Source organism: Mastomys coucha, unplaced genomic scaffold (genome assembly GCF_008632895.1).
Source record: "Mastomys coucha isolate ucsf_1 unplaced genomic scaffold, UCSF_Mcou_1 pScaffold21, whole genome shotgun sequence".
Classification (NCBI taxonomy): domain Eukaryota; kingdom Metazoa; phylum Chordata; class Mammalia; order Rodentia; family Muridae; genus Mastomys; species Mastomys coucha.
Genome location: NW_022196904.1, coordinates 40,604,254 through 40,619,253, shown reverse-complemented (window position 1 = coordinate 40,619,253; position 15,000 = coordinate 40,604,254). Strand labels below are relative to the sequence as shown.

The following is a 15,000-nucleotide window of genomic DNA, read 5'->3' as shown; positions in this document are numbered from 1 at the left end:
CGATGCTGGAAAGCCAAGAGAGGCGCTCCAGGATTCTGGATGGAGACACTTCACTTAGGAGACCCTTTTCCCTGTGTGAACTTAGCTCTTCCTTGTTGTTTTTACACAGTTCTTCTCCCAACTCAGAAGCTTGCACAAATAAATGTGCGGGCATTAATATCCGGAGTGTGTACCCAGAACTTTCAAGGGCTCTCTGGCTTAAACAAAGAGTCAGGGTGGTGAACTTCAATGGTCCTAAAGGTTGGGAAAAAGAGACCCTGACAGGTTTGCGCTACTGGAGGAAGAACGCTCTCAAGGGTTTGAGCCCTTCCCAAGTGGAATTCTCAGTCCGATTAGGTTCTGGGCTCTGCCAGGCTCTTCCTTCAAGGAGCGGCCTTGCACTCTGGGCCGAGTCCCAAAGAAGTTCTCTGAAATTCACTCGGTCTCTGTCTCTGTGTGTGTGTGTGTGTGTGTGTGTGTGTGTGTGTGTGTGTCCCTCTCTCTCTCCTCTCCTCCCCACCCCACTCCCTTTCTCCCTCCCTCTCTTCCTCCCTCTTTCCACGTTATTGGGAATTAGAAGTGAATAGTTTTCCCACCAACTTTGGAATTCAACTACTCTCCGAAAAAAACAAAACAAAACAAAACAGCACCCCTCAAATCTTCCTAAACCTGACGGACTGTCGTTGGAGTTTCTATTTCCAAGTCTCCCTGGGGGTGAGAGAGGGACTTCTAACCTATCCCTCGCATCTGCTCTATGCGTCCCATTGAGTGAGAAATAGCTGGAGACCAGTATGTTTTCATGCTTAAGGGCTTGAAATTTTCCACACGGCCCCTCACACACAAGGGAGAGTTATTTTACCGATAGCCTGGAGATGTAGTTCTATGAATATTTATTGATTTATTTTCTAGGCTCAATAGGGGGCCGCAAATAAATTTAGTGCGTTCTTTAAATAATTCCTTTTCTATGAGGCAAGATGTCATCTGAAACTTCTAAATAGGCATTTAATTAGCCCGGGTGTTGCTTCAGAACAAAAACCTCCAGCGAGAGCTTTGGGGGCTCACTGTATAGTAGAGAGGCCGTCGATGCACAGCGTTGATGCGCGCCGGCCTTTGTTGCCGCCCCATTGTGAGGGCCATGCTTATGAAGACTAATCCAATCATAAATTGCAGCTCTGAACCAATCAGAGAGCATGGAGCCTCCCGCGAATGAAACCCGAGTGGAGAACTTTGTTGAACTTCATTGTCAGAGCTGTCAGTTTTCAAAGCGCTGGAGCGGGCGGGCCACTATAAAACCATCTCCTGGACCGGAGAGCCACAGAAGACTCGCAGACGCCCAAGTAGGACGGTTACCACGATCCTGAGCAGAAGAGGGGACCGCGGGAGGGGCGGGAAGCCAGGCGCTTGCCCTCCGGCCAAGGGAAAGGGGGCTACTGCACCAGCCCCGCTCTGACCATGATGTTCCCCGGCCTCCTTGCGCCCCCCGCGGGATACCCTAGCCTCCTGCGACCCACGCCCACCTTAACACTGCCCCAGTCCCTTCAATCCGCATTTTCCAGCCACTCTAGTTTCCTAGTAGAAGACTTGATCCGTATCAGCCGGCCTCCCACCTACTTGTCTCGTAGCATACCCGCTGCGAGCCTGTCACCCCCCACACAGGAGGCCCCCGCAGCCCTCGCCGACTCCGGGACCTCAGACCTGGGCTCTCCTGGGCCCGGGAGCCGGCGGGGCAGTTCTCCACAGACCGCTCTCTCCCCTGCCAGAGAGCCCACGTTTCTGAAGTTTGGGGTGAATGCCATCCTTTCCTCGGCGCCCAGAAGAGGTAAGTAACAGCCCTCGATGTACGTCCAGCGGCCGGACATCCACTCAATCCTTCACAAACTCGTTCCTCCGCGCTTGTTAGTGCACAGTTCCACGCAGGAACTCAGACCTCAAGGGCCAGGTCACTGATTATGAAACTTAGGTACTGAAGATTTAGGGGGAAGAAAATTCGCAGGCTTTACGGGTATCCTCAAAATGAACTTGAGCCCTGGGGCCATTGAGAGCACTTCCCTAGTCAGACGTCTCAGCGCACGCGCTTTGGCATCTGCGTTCCCGCCCTCAAGACTAGGAAAGAGACTTTTTACTTTAAAACCAACACGTACGTTTATTGTGTTGGTCTGTACTGTTATGGATAGATCTGCAACACCCCACCCTACCCCTCCCTAGTTTCCTAAGTCTCAGGAATGGTGATGGGATGGGGGCACAAATGAGACGACGCTAGGCAAATTTATTTTACTCAGTGAATATGTTTTAAAAGATGCCCCTGATACCTGCTGCAGTATTAGATCGTGTACGTGACGCGCTACGCAGTGATCAAGCACATGACCAAATTCTCTCTCTCTCTCCTCCCTCACCCTACTAGAAACTTCGCCGGCTTTACTGCAGAGCCCTCCTCCCAAGACGTTCGCCTTTCCATACTTCGAAGGCTCGTTCCAACCCTTCATCAGATCCTCCTATTTCCCAGGTAGGTCTCTTTCGTGTTTTTCCTCTCCGGGTGGGACAGCCCGTTCCAGTCCCGACCCGTCGCTCCCTACCCAGAAGTCGTATTTCTCCGTCCACCCCTCGGGGTTACGCTCTGGTTCAGAGGTTGCGAGGCGTACAACATTCACGAATCCGTCGCGCCAATTTGATACCCCATTTAGCACAAGCAGTGACTGCTTGACACTACGCACCAATTCCCTGCTCTACAAATTAGCAAGAATTGTCATGGTCCGCATTTGAGGCGGTTCCCTTCCCGGCGAGGAGCTGTTGGCATCCCTTCACGCCGCCGTTTCCCACAGAGTTGGTGCACTTGGCCACCATTCGCCACAAAGGTCTCAGCACCGTGACCAATTGGCCAGCTTCTCCGGGCAGCCACACGCAGACCGGCCCTCGCCCCTCCACGCCGCCCAAAAACACCTACCAGCCGCAGCTAATTTCCTGTTAACATTCATTCAGGGCTGCTTTTATTTATTTATTTTTCTCCACAAGACCGCATGGGGTGCCCTCTTGTGTGGGATGCTTGGGGTTGCCTAAGGGTAGGAAGCCTAGATCCTCCCGCGACCCCAACCTTCTCTTGCCAACTTGATTTCCCAACCCCATATCTTGCCCGTGGGCTCTTTTTGTAGAAGAAGAAACAGTTGGCAGAATACCGCTCTGGATCCTGGGCTACAGGCGAAGCACCCTCAAGAGTTTTCATCCTGAGAATTACGAGTGTTCAAGCATTGCCTCGAACACTTTACAACTGCTTAAAAAGCAGGGAAGCTCTCTAGACAAGAAGGGACCAGAGCCTGGGTGCAGTGGGTGGGGGCAGGGCAGGACCAGGACAGCGCTCCCAACATCAGCAAAAGAAACTAGCGACGCTTTTTTTTTTTTTTTTAAGGGAGAGAAGAAGCTCTCCACCACCACCATTCAGGCTTTTGCCCACAATGGAATTTGCTCCTTTCTCCCGGGTCTCAATGGTCTAACAAAAACAACCCGAGCTTTATAAATAGCTTTTCGTGTCCATTTAATGTGAAAGATTGGGGGTAGAGAAGCCTCTGCCATCACCGCTCTCCCAGTGGTCTCGGCCTGCAGTTGTGTTTAGCCTGAGTGTAAATCTCTTTTGTCCCGGTAATATATGGCTCTCGCTGCTTGTCCATAGCCTTTTGCGGTTAGTTCATTACTACACAATTACCATTCACGCTTCGTTAGCGTCTCTGTTTCTTTTTGTTTTTCTTTTTCTCTCCCTTAAAGCGAAACTCTCCCCCCTTTTCATAGCGCCAATTCCCAGTGGGAAGCGGTCAATGTGCTAATTAGACGCCACTTTCCTTGTATTCAAACCACTTTCCTCGTATTTCCTTGTATTTCTTTACGTGGCGGAGGAGGCAGAAAAATCATATGTATTTTTTAAAACGATGATGACTGGATTTTTTTAAAAGCCAAAACAGATTTTTTTTTCCCTGTCTGCCAAACCTCAAAATACCTTGTTTTAAAAGGTACGGACGGCACCAACGTGATTGCGAGTTCATGGATCTTGGGGAGAAAGTGGAGGTGTGCTGAGTGGTCTCTGTGGGATTATTTTCATTTCTGTAATTTACTTTATTCTGTTGCTATTTAAACTGGTTGGTACGGATTGTTTCTCTAAAACCATTGAATGGAAGTGGGGGAGGGGAGGGGAAGCAACAGGCAATTGTGGCTGCTGTTTTCGTGGTTTTTCCTAATCCGGGTTTGCACGGTTGAAAGGGAAAGTTATTTGTGCGGAAAGCGCCTTTCACTCAGGCAGGTTGTAGGTTCTCGGTCTATTCTCTACCGGGAGAAAAAAAGGAGTGCTTTAAAGAGATGAAGGGACCCGAGGGAAAAAATGAGGGCGAAAGCTAGCGAAAACAGCCTGGGAAAGGCGGATGCTCCGCTCTACAGGACAGGCAGCTCATTCTCTACCTCCCTCACCCCGCAGCTTCCTCCAGCGTCGTGCCTATCCCCGGAACCTTCTCCTGGCCGCTGGCCGCTCGCGGCAAGCCTCGCCGGGGCATGCTACGCAGAGCCGTGTTCTCTGACGTGCAGCGAAAAGCCCTGGAGAAGACGTTCCAGAAGCAGAAGTACATCAGCAAGCCAGACCGGAAAAAGCTGGCCTCCAAGCTGGGCTTGAAGGACTCGCAGGTGCGCGCGGCCTCCACCGCCCCACCCTCACGCGGCACCCTAGCCCATGCCAATCAATTGCAAGAGCTCTCTGATGCCTCTTAGGCTGGCGGAGCAGCTGGGGAAACACAGGCCAAGTTATTTGAGATTTTCCCAGAGCAGCCTCCTTTTCCACCTGCCTCCATCCATCTTAACTAGGTCCACCTCCCCCACCCGCCCAGCTGAGTCAGGTGGCGAAGAGAATGTGTGGGTACATGGATAGATATATGGATAGATAGATGTATATGCATGGATAGGTACGTATGCAAATGGATGTGTACGTGGAGACATGTATGCATACATAGGGGTGGGTGGATGATACAAGAATGGACACATGAATTGGATAGATGAATGGATGGGTGGGTCATGGCTATGGGAGGCGAGTGGATGAATGCACGAATTCGATCGAACGGGCCTGGACCGGCAGGTAGGTAGACAAGAGGAGCAGACCTACAAGGCTGGGTGGGGAATAATTCCACAGGAATCACCTTGAGGGCAGGAAAGATAGCGCCCTCCTCCGTGTTCCCCAAGCCTGACTTCTGAGCGTTGCCCCAACCACCCCCACCACCTCCACCTCCTCCTGAGCAGACACTAACTCGTTTCCGGTTCTTCCCTCACAGGTGAAAATCTGGTTCCAGAATCGACGCATGAAATGGCGCAACTCCAAAGAACGGGAGCTCCTGTCTAGCGGCGGCTGCCGAGAGCAGACCCTTCCCACAAAACTAAACCCTCATCCAGACCTTAGTGATGTAGGTCAGAAGGGCCCTGGGGATGAGGAGGAAGACAGTCCGGGTGCCCGCCTAGCCTACCACGCGCCCCCAGACCCTCGCCACCTGCTGGAAGGGCCGCTGCTTGCCTCGCCAGCGCACTCGAGCAGCCCTGGTAAACCCTCAGACTTCTCTGATTCGGATGAGGATGAGGAGGGCGAGGAGGATGAGGAAATCACAGTGTCCTAGGAGCCCCTCCAGCGGCTCTGGGGCTGTTGCAATTGGAACTGGAGAGGAAACGCCCACATGGCCACATCTGTTCAGGATCCCGGATCCTGCCTCTTCTCACAACAGATCCACCACCTTCTCAGGGGAGACACCACCCTTTCTGTTGTCCCAGAGATATTTCCTTGCTCCTTGCTGTCACCTCTAAACAGCCCTTCCCACGGGAGTGTGGGTCTTTTCCACAAGGGCAACATTGCGTCTATTTATGGCAAATTATTTTAGACACCGTGTGCAGGGTGTGTGTAGAAGGGTGTCTCTAGTCCCACTGCCAGTACTTACTGTCAAACACCAAGCCTCTGACCCCTAACTTCCTGGATGGCCAACTTTCTGCAGGGAGTATCAGTCAGCTATCCGGTCTTCTCACCTTGAGAGTTGAGAGCACAAGAGATTCCAAGACAGAATAAGGGCTCAGGGGAAAGCTAGTGAGCAAGCTTCCCATTTCTTGATGCTCCTTTGCGGGGAAGAAGTGATTTCTCCGTAGAGAAGAGCAAGTCTCTGTTTCTATGCTACTCTGAAACATGTAACCTTTCCCTACATGTAGGACATGTGCACCTACCTAGCATTCTGCTTAGTGTCCTGCCACTTCAAGGGGAGCCTTTTGCAAACCGCCAGCTCCTGGCACTGGGGTGTGAACTTGTCTGCCTCTCCGACATGTTTCACCCAGCTTGGCTGTCTGTGCAGCTTTCCTGAGCTGTACTCTACTATCTATCTATATTTTGTATGGATATTTTATACTGAGGTTATTGTGAATGACCATAACGGAGGGCTGGTTGCATCCCTCTCATTATTTTTTTTTTCTCTGCAATGGTCTTTAAAGTTTAAAAGGTAGCTGTGTAACTTCATAATTTATAAGGAAATGCTTATTTTGTATTTTTTACCATGTACAGACTTTTTATATATGTATATATGTATCAAATGGACAAATGCCAAATAAAAAAAGTAGAATGAGTTTGACGGCTAAAGGGCATCATTAATTCACAAAACGTGATGGCTGGAAGAAATGTGATTGGTCTCGTGGATACCCAGAAGGCAAATGTCTTAGTTAAGGTCTTATAGCTACAGACACCATGACCAAGGCAACTCTTATAAGGACAACATTTAATTGGGGCTGGCTTACAGGTTCAGAGGTTCAGATGATACTGGTATCATCAAGGTGGCAGTATGGCAGTATCCCAGCAGGCATGGTGCAGGAGGAGCTGAGAGCTCTACATCTTCTTCTGAAGGCTGCTAGCAGAATACTGACTGCCAGGCAGCTAGGATAAGAGTCTTAAAGCCCACACCCATAGTGACACACCTACTCCAACAGGGCCACACCTTCTAATAGTGCCAGTCCCTAGGTTGAGCATATACCAACCATCACAGCAAACTATTATAACATAGCCCTATATGCTAATTGACAAGTGACAACTCCAGTAAGAGGGTACCAAGAAGCTGGGCTCTCAACTAACCTAACTTCCCATTCTTCCAGACCGAAACGATGGGCTACAAGAGGCCAGTGCAGGGCACTGGGGTTGTTCAGGCAACCCGAGTTGCAGTGGTTTGCATGTTCCCCTGGAAGGGGGAGCTTTTTCTTAGTGTCCTGGAAGGCTTAAGGACTAATCCCCATCCTTTTGCAAGTAGCCTGATTGTAACTGGAAATGTCAGTCCACAGTCAAAGCTGGTGAGCCCAGATATGAGTTCCAGGCTTCAGGGTCTACAAGGTTTTTAAGGCAACAGCCTGATGACTCCTTTCCATAGCAGTGTTGTTAGCCATTGCCTAAGAGAGGAATCCCAGAGGGGGCTTTTGTGTCCTGTGAGACTAGTCTCTGTCTCATCCACCTCATACCTACAGTTCTTTGTGAACTCCTAACTCAAATCCCAATAGTCAGAGAAGTTGCCAAGCTTCAGGGAGGCAGTTTATTTGGTAATTGAAATGTGAGCCCATTCTCCCTCCTCTTCAATAACACAAACCCTCATGCTGACTTCTCCTGACCTTGTGACCAGGTTAGTTTATACTGAGTACTTGGAGAAAAGGACTAGTGCTTGTTCGAATAATGATTCTAGTTCAAGAAGTCTCCCAGGTCTCCTCAACATGTGGTCAAGTTCCTCTGAGAAAGGGATTCCTCTACTGGGACCCACACATTCAGAGATGAGAGCTTGGCTAAAAATGGCTGACTTCTTCCATGTCAGTTCTAGCTGACAGTTCTAACTTAGGCCCGACGTAAGAAGGGTTTAGTGGCTGGTGTTAAAGGACCCCAGAACACCCCATGCTCACACCACAAAAAACAATACACTTCATCCAGGGTAGTAGCTCAGATGCCCATCAGTGCAAGCATTGCTAAATGGTATGGTACATAGAGCAGTGGAATATTACTTACCCTTTAAAAGGGAGTTCTGTCACCTGCTTGAGTACCAATAAACCTCAAGGGCATTACGCTAAATCATAGCCATTACAAAGTGACAGATGCTAGGACTGCATTGTATGAGATTTGCAAAACAATCAGCACATGAAAGCTACTGAACCAGTCACCATGGTCCAGTTTCACAACACCAAAAAGTTTTAAAGATCTGTTGCATTTCAATAAGTGTAATTGACACTACTTGATTGTATACCTAGACTTGGTTGACACAGAGCTTCGATGATGGCTCAGTCAGTAACATACCTGTCATGTAAGCAAGCACAAGACACTCAATTTGGGTCCCCAGAAGCTACATAGGGTGCATGCCTGTAACCCCAGCCTTGGGGAAATGGAGACACTCAGACCCCTGAAGCTCATTGGTCAGCCAGCAGAAACATATCCATGAGATGTAGTGATAAAGCATGTCTCAAAAACTAACGCTGCTGGGTGGTGGTGGTGGTGCATGTCTTTAATCACAGCACTCAAGAGGTAGACCAGATGTCTGAATTCAAGGCCAACCTGATTTACAAAGTGAGTTCCAGGGTAGACAGCTACACAGAGAAAACTTGTCCCAGAAAAAAAAAAAGAAAAGAAACAAATAAATAAATAAATAAATAGTAAGTAAATAAAAGTGAAGAGAGATTGAAGAAAATGGCAGGCATTGTGACCTCAGGCCTCCATACACATATGTACACATATATACCACACATATATGAAAAAAGAGAGAAAGTGAAAGGCATGTTTAACATGAAGTGTGGCATGGTAGTGTCAGGTAGTATCAGTGTAATCCCAGCCTGGGAAGCTAAGACGGGAAGATGGCCAAAGAGAGCAAGCAGGCAAAGAGCAAAGGCTTTCTCCCGTGTCCTTATATAGGCTTCCAGCAAAAGGTGTGGCCCAGATTAAAGGTGTGTCTTCCAGCCTCAAGATCCGAATCAAAGGTGCGTGCATCTTTCTACCTCAAAGGTCAGGACTGGAAATGGATCCACTCACTTTAAACCAACTCTCCACACACACACCCAAAAAAACTTTCACAGCTATGCTCTCTATTTTTGGATTGTAGTTCATTTCAGATGCAGCCAAAGTGATAACCAAGAATAGGCATAGGCATCACACCAGGCGGTGGTGGCACACGCCTTTAATCCCAGCACTTGGGAGGCAGAGGCAGGTGGATTTCTGAGTTCGAGGCCAGCCTGGTTCCAGGATGGCCAGGGCTATACAGAGAATCCCTGTCTCGAAAAACCAAAAAAGAGAATAGCCATCACAAGCAATATCAAAATTATGACTGCAGATAATATTATCATAAGGCTACATAGATTTGAAGCAAGTAGCATTACAAGAGACAGAACTATTTTTAAAATACTAACAAATCATACTACTATCTGTTAATAATAAGTGCTGAAAAAATAGTCCAGAAAAGGAAAAGGAAATACTCCAGAGATTTTATGAAAGTGTGTGCTTCTTCTGCATGCATAGAGCCCTATTTACTGAGAAAGACAGTGGCTTATTTTATGTTGTTTCATAAAACAAGCTCTAATGACTGAGCATCACAAGGGGACATATGTCTCAATGTGGTATCATCAATACCCCTCATACACATTAGGAACTTGCTATGTGCCCAATGTGTAAATGGAAATAAAGGGACAGACACACAGGAATCCAAACCTTAGGCCTGGGAGTTACAAGGCTTTGAGGCAAATGGAAGGATTAGTTAAGTTAGTAAAGAAAACCAGGGATCACAGAGATGTCTCAATGGTTCAGAGGACCTGCTCCTCTTCCAGAGGACCCAGATTTGATTCCCAGAACCCATGAGGCAGCTCACAATGATGTGTAACTTCCGTCTCAGGGGATCCTCGGCTCTGCCCTCTTCCGGTTCTGAAGGCACCAGGTACCCACAGTGCATACGCAGACCAAACCATTATACAGTAAAACCCACATAAAATAAATCTTAAAAACAAAAAGAAAGAAACTAAATAAGGGGGAAGTTCCTTTTTGTTTTGTTTTGAGACAGGATCTCACTACGTAACACTAGTTTATCTGAAATTTGTTATACAGACCAGGCTAGTCTCAAATTCACGAGATGCTTTGCCTTGGCTTCCTGAGTGCTGTGATTGATTTTGTTTTGAGATAAGGTCTCACTCTGTAGCCCAGGTTGGCTTCCAATCTCCTTCCTCCACCTCCCAATACTTGGGTTCCAGGTCTTTGCCACATTTAAGTCAGCTGTGTTTTCATGACAAGTGTTCATCCCAGAGTCTCTGGAAAACTCCACTGTGTAAATGGGAAAGGGCCTTGGGGACTAGCCTCCCAAGGCCTGCAGTCCCCTTACCCACTGTCTATGTCACTGCCTGGCCAGGATACCTGGTCTTATCCTTGACTCCTGACTCCCTTGTCCCAGGTGTCTCTTCTCAGTCTTTGCTGCCTCTTTTTATGGGAGCTATTAGTTAGTGGCCTCCTCTTCTCTCTGGCTTCAGGCAGATCTGGATGTTGATGAGCCCCCATATGCTCACTCAGAGATCTCTCTACTCAGCCCCAGACATAGAAGGCCAACAATCTCCTCTGGGTTCCCCTGCCCCCCAAACTTATTGTCTTTGTCCACCTGACTGGATTTTAGAGTCACCCAGGAGATACACTTCTGAGCCTGTCTAAAGGACACTTTCAGAGAGGATTGACTGAGAGGGAAAATCTGTTCTGAATGTGGGTGACACCACTCCATATCTGGGGGTCCGGGGTTAAGTACGAAATTGAGAAGGAAGAAGCGGAGTGGAGCACCTCTCTGCTATTTGATCTGCTGAGTCAGGAGCTAGCAGCCTCCTATAGCCTTGCCTTCTCTGCCACAGTGCCCTTGTGTCCCCCAGCATCAAAATGAACTTCCCTCCTTCAAGTTGCTTCCTATTAGGCCTACAAGGATGTGAAATGCAATTAAGATCTTCTAGTTGCCTCAAGTACTCAAACAAAACAAAGAGAACTCTCAGCGATGTGGGTGCCACTCCTGACGCCCACTGACTGCCAAATGTCCCACTGTCACCAGCCAGCCTCCCTCAGACCTGCCTGTGTTATAAACAATAACCACATCTTAATAAAGACCATCTTGTCCTTCCCAGTCTCACACACCACAGCCACAAAGAAAAGCTGCCATTATTATTTTTGTTTTAGAAACATAGTTCAGGCACGACACAGTTGTTGGTATTTTGCACACATCACTTACTGTGATTCACACTCTGGCTACCTTCAATCCCATTTTACAGATGAGAAGTTTGGTTTGTAGATCAACCTGGTTTTCTCTGGCTCACCCATCTTCCTTCCACCGAATAATGACAACATCGAAGAAGACCTTGTGGAACAATTGCTGAAACGTTTGAGAATGATTTAGCTCTATACGGATGAGGAACAATGTTCTGAGAAATACAGAGAAAAGCACATACTTCCGGGTGCGTGTGTGTGGTGGAGACCTAGATGCCTTCACTAGTGAACTGACAGCAGATTGGAGCAAAGGGCTCCTACCTAAAACGTTTCTAAATGATGCTTCTCTCGGATGTGAAATATAATCAATGGCTTATCATAATCATTGCAGGACAGCTGAGCACAGCCACACCACCCTGTGGTGTTAATGCCTCAGTGCTGGGCACTGGTCACAGCTGATTCTGAGTCACTTTGCTGCAAACATCTACTGCTCCTGCCATGGCCCCTCAGATTAGGTAACTGAGGCTGACTGGCTCCCCCCATCACCCCAAAAGTAAGATGGCTGGCTACGCATACTCTTTCTTCTAATGGTAAAGGAACTAGAAAGCTCAACCTCTAGCCACCTACCAACCTCAGGTCTTCACAGGGATTCTTTTGGTACATATCTGTTCTCTCTGTAAAAAGCACCTTCAGGGAGCTAGCAAGATGGATCCCGAGGTGAAAGCACTTGTCATCAAACCTCACTGTCAAAGTTTATTCCCTGGGACCCACATGGTGGAAGAAGAGAGCTGACTCCTGCAAGCTGTCCTCTGACCTCCACACGTGCTTTATGGTGCCTCACCTCATGAATAATTGTTTTAAGGGAATGGGTGGGAAACCTATGTTCCTATAATATCTCCTTTAAAAAAAAACAAACAAACAAGCTGGGCAATGGTGGCACATGCCTTTGATCCCAGCACTTGGGAGGCAGAGGCAGGCGGATTTCTGAGTTCGAGGCCAGCCTTGTCTACAGAGTGAGTTCCAGGACAGCCAGAGCTATACAGAGAAACCCTGTCTCAAAAAAAGCCAAAACAAACAAACAAACAAACAAACAAACAAGCTTCTTTAGTCCAAATGTGAAAAGTCAATATTAATTAAATATGGAAATAGATTTCCTGGCAGAGACTGCATAGGTTTGCAACTTAACAATCTCCCAAAGGAAAAGGGTTGTCTTGAGTTTAAATTGATGGCTTTATTTTAAAAGGAAGGGAGAGAAGCACTTTCTTTTGGCACAGGCATCTTGTTTTAGGACTCTGTTTTGACTGTGATTAAAAGGGGATTATTTACAGCTAACCCTCTTCCCATATGAACGGCCAGGGTATGTTCTCTACCCCATGTGAACATCCAGGACACCTATACACCTCTATACCTTTCCTACCAACCCCACACCAATGGTCACTGGTTCACTCAGCAGAATGCATTCTGGGATGGCAGAGCTGGGCTCTGACTGTTGTGAGCAAACTTCCATTTCTACTTCTTCATGTACTGCACCACCCATTCTCAAGCCAGAGGGATCTGAGGATGTCCGTCATAATGAGGTTTGTATGCCAAAGTTGAGTAAGTAAATATAATAAACTCTCAAGCCATAGTTACAGGAGAGATCAAAAGGTATGTTCACTGAGTAGGCCTCAGCACAGAGATTATTACCATTTACCCTCTTTCTTTTAGACAGGGTTCTTCTGTGTAGCCCAGGCTAACCCAGAACTACCTGTGTAGCCAAGGCTGGCCTCAAATTCATAATCTTCTTACCTTAGTCTCCTCCATGCTGAGATTTCAGGTGTGAGGAACCATATCCAGTTAACTCATGTTTAGGAAAGCAGGTCTCCTACACATGGGTGAGCAGAGTCCTGTACATTTTCCTTGCCTCAATAGAAGATTAATAATCCCTTAGTATTTGGGATTAGTATTTAAAAAAAAACTTTTTATTGATTCTTTGTGAATTTCACATCATGTACCTCAATCCCACTCATCTCTCTGTCACTTCTTATCTGCCCTCTGTCTTTGCAACCTCCCCAACAAAATAAAAATAAAAAATAAAAAAAAAAACATCTTGTATTGGAAGCTGTAGCATGTCACAGTGGGTCCCACAGTATAGCCTTCTGTCCATACATCTTTACTTGTAAATGTTCATTGCAATGAGTCACTGGTTTGGTTTGAAGCCTCTGGTTTCTGCTATTCTGTCAATACTTGATCCTCACCAGGACTCCTCTCAGTTATTCTGTTGTTGCCCTGTGTCATGCAGATCCTGCAGCTTTGGACCTGCCCCCTCACATGATCCAGCAGATCATCAATGGGGTAGATGTTGGGGTGGGCCAACTCAAAGCCCTGGATCTGGGCCTGGATAGTAGTTGAGTTGGTCAGTCTGCCAGCTCTCCTGCACCCACACCACCAGGGAGCGCTCTTCAGCACTGCTCTGGCTAATTTACCCAGTGCTGCAGCAGGCTGAAGGCATATATTTTTCACAGCCTATTTTTAATAAGGGTTCTTAAGTGCTTTAACCTCCCTTCTGGCCCACCACCCACCAGAGGTAGTGGAAAAGAAAGGTTATTAGGGCACAGGGCAAGTAGACCTATTTAGAAATTGCTCTTTGGAAGCAAGTCCAGTCTTCGTTGTCAGGATATCAGCAGTTCAGTCCAGTAGCAATCATGAAATATGAACCAGCAGCTGTAGTCCAGTCCTCTCAATAGGCAGACCACACACAAACCAGCAGCTGGAGTCCAGTCTATGTGGCTGTCACCACACAAGAACCAGCAAAGGAAGTTCAATCCTCAAGAAACCTCAAAGCTCACCAACCAGCCTGAGGCCATGGAAGTGACAAGAAGCCGCGGAACCTCAGGAGCAGTTCTCTGGTGATTTTTTCTCTATGGCATCACCACAAGCAGAGCTCAGCTAGCTCAGCAACACAATGTAAGATGAACCCAAACATGTGTGTCTTCAACGAAGACTAGCGAGGCAGAGCAAAGCAAACCAACGCTGAAGCTCCCGTTGTCTGTAGCGCCATATTTATATTCCTTCTGATCATGAGTCCTTTCATGTGTTTGCTATGGCAAAGCACCGCTTCACCTGTGTCTGCTTCTGGAAAATACCCTTTCATGTGTCTGCACTGGCAAAACATCCATTCACCTATGCGTCCTAGCAAAATGTCGTTTGAGATGACTGACTTTCCAAAGAAACCAGAATTTTCCACTTCAGCAGGCGAGGGGCAGGGCAGGCTCTCCTGCTCTCAGGCCCTCTCAGTCAGCTTACCCTCACCCATGACAGCAGGGCCAGCTCTCTTGTGCTGCCCAGGCAAGGTGCAGGAGAGGGAGAGGCTCTTTTGAGTGCTGCCGTCAGCTCTGTGCAACCTTCAATGTGGCTCCAGGCTGTAGTCCAGGCCAGGGATTTCCATATGGCCTTTGTTGGTAACTTGGGTCACAGACATCGACACAGATCCCTGCTGCTGCATGGCACTGGGCCCAGATATGGCCCTCAGTGGCAACACAGGCCAGGTCTTCACCGTGGACTCCTGTTAGGCTGCTCTTCTCTACCCTCGAGTCTCCATTCCACCTCTCATCATAGTGATCCAACTGTTCCTCTTCTCTCTCTCTCTCCCATCTCACCAGCACACACTTGTACATCAGAATACCTCCCACTGCAGGCAGGCCACGAGGCAGCTGGCCTCTGGGTGTCTTCCTCCCACTCTCTGCATCACATTTGATGATGATGATGATGATGATGATGATGATGGTGATGGTGATGGTGATGGTGATGATGATGATGAT

At 47.9% G+C, this 15,000-nt stretch overlaps 1 protein-coding gene across 1 annotated transcript; it reads left to right on the top strand.

Moving 5' to 3' along the window:
- The first annotated feature begins 1,250 nt into the window (after positions 1-1,250).
- Dbx1 (developing brain homeobox 1) lies at positions 1,251-6,601 on the top strand. Its single transcript, XM_031384323.1, has 4 exons — positions 1,251-1,798; positions 2,381-2,482; positions 4,433-4,635; positions 5,274-6,601. Exons 1-4 carry the CDS (start codon positions 1,432-1,434, stop codon positions 5,607-5,609), a joined length of 1,008 nt encoding a protein of 335 aa, XP_031240183.1. The 5' UTR covers positions 1,251-1,431; the 3' UTR covers positions 5,610-6,601.
- The last annotated feature ends 8,399 nt before the right edge of the window (positions 6,602-15,000 follow it).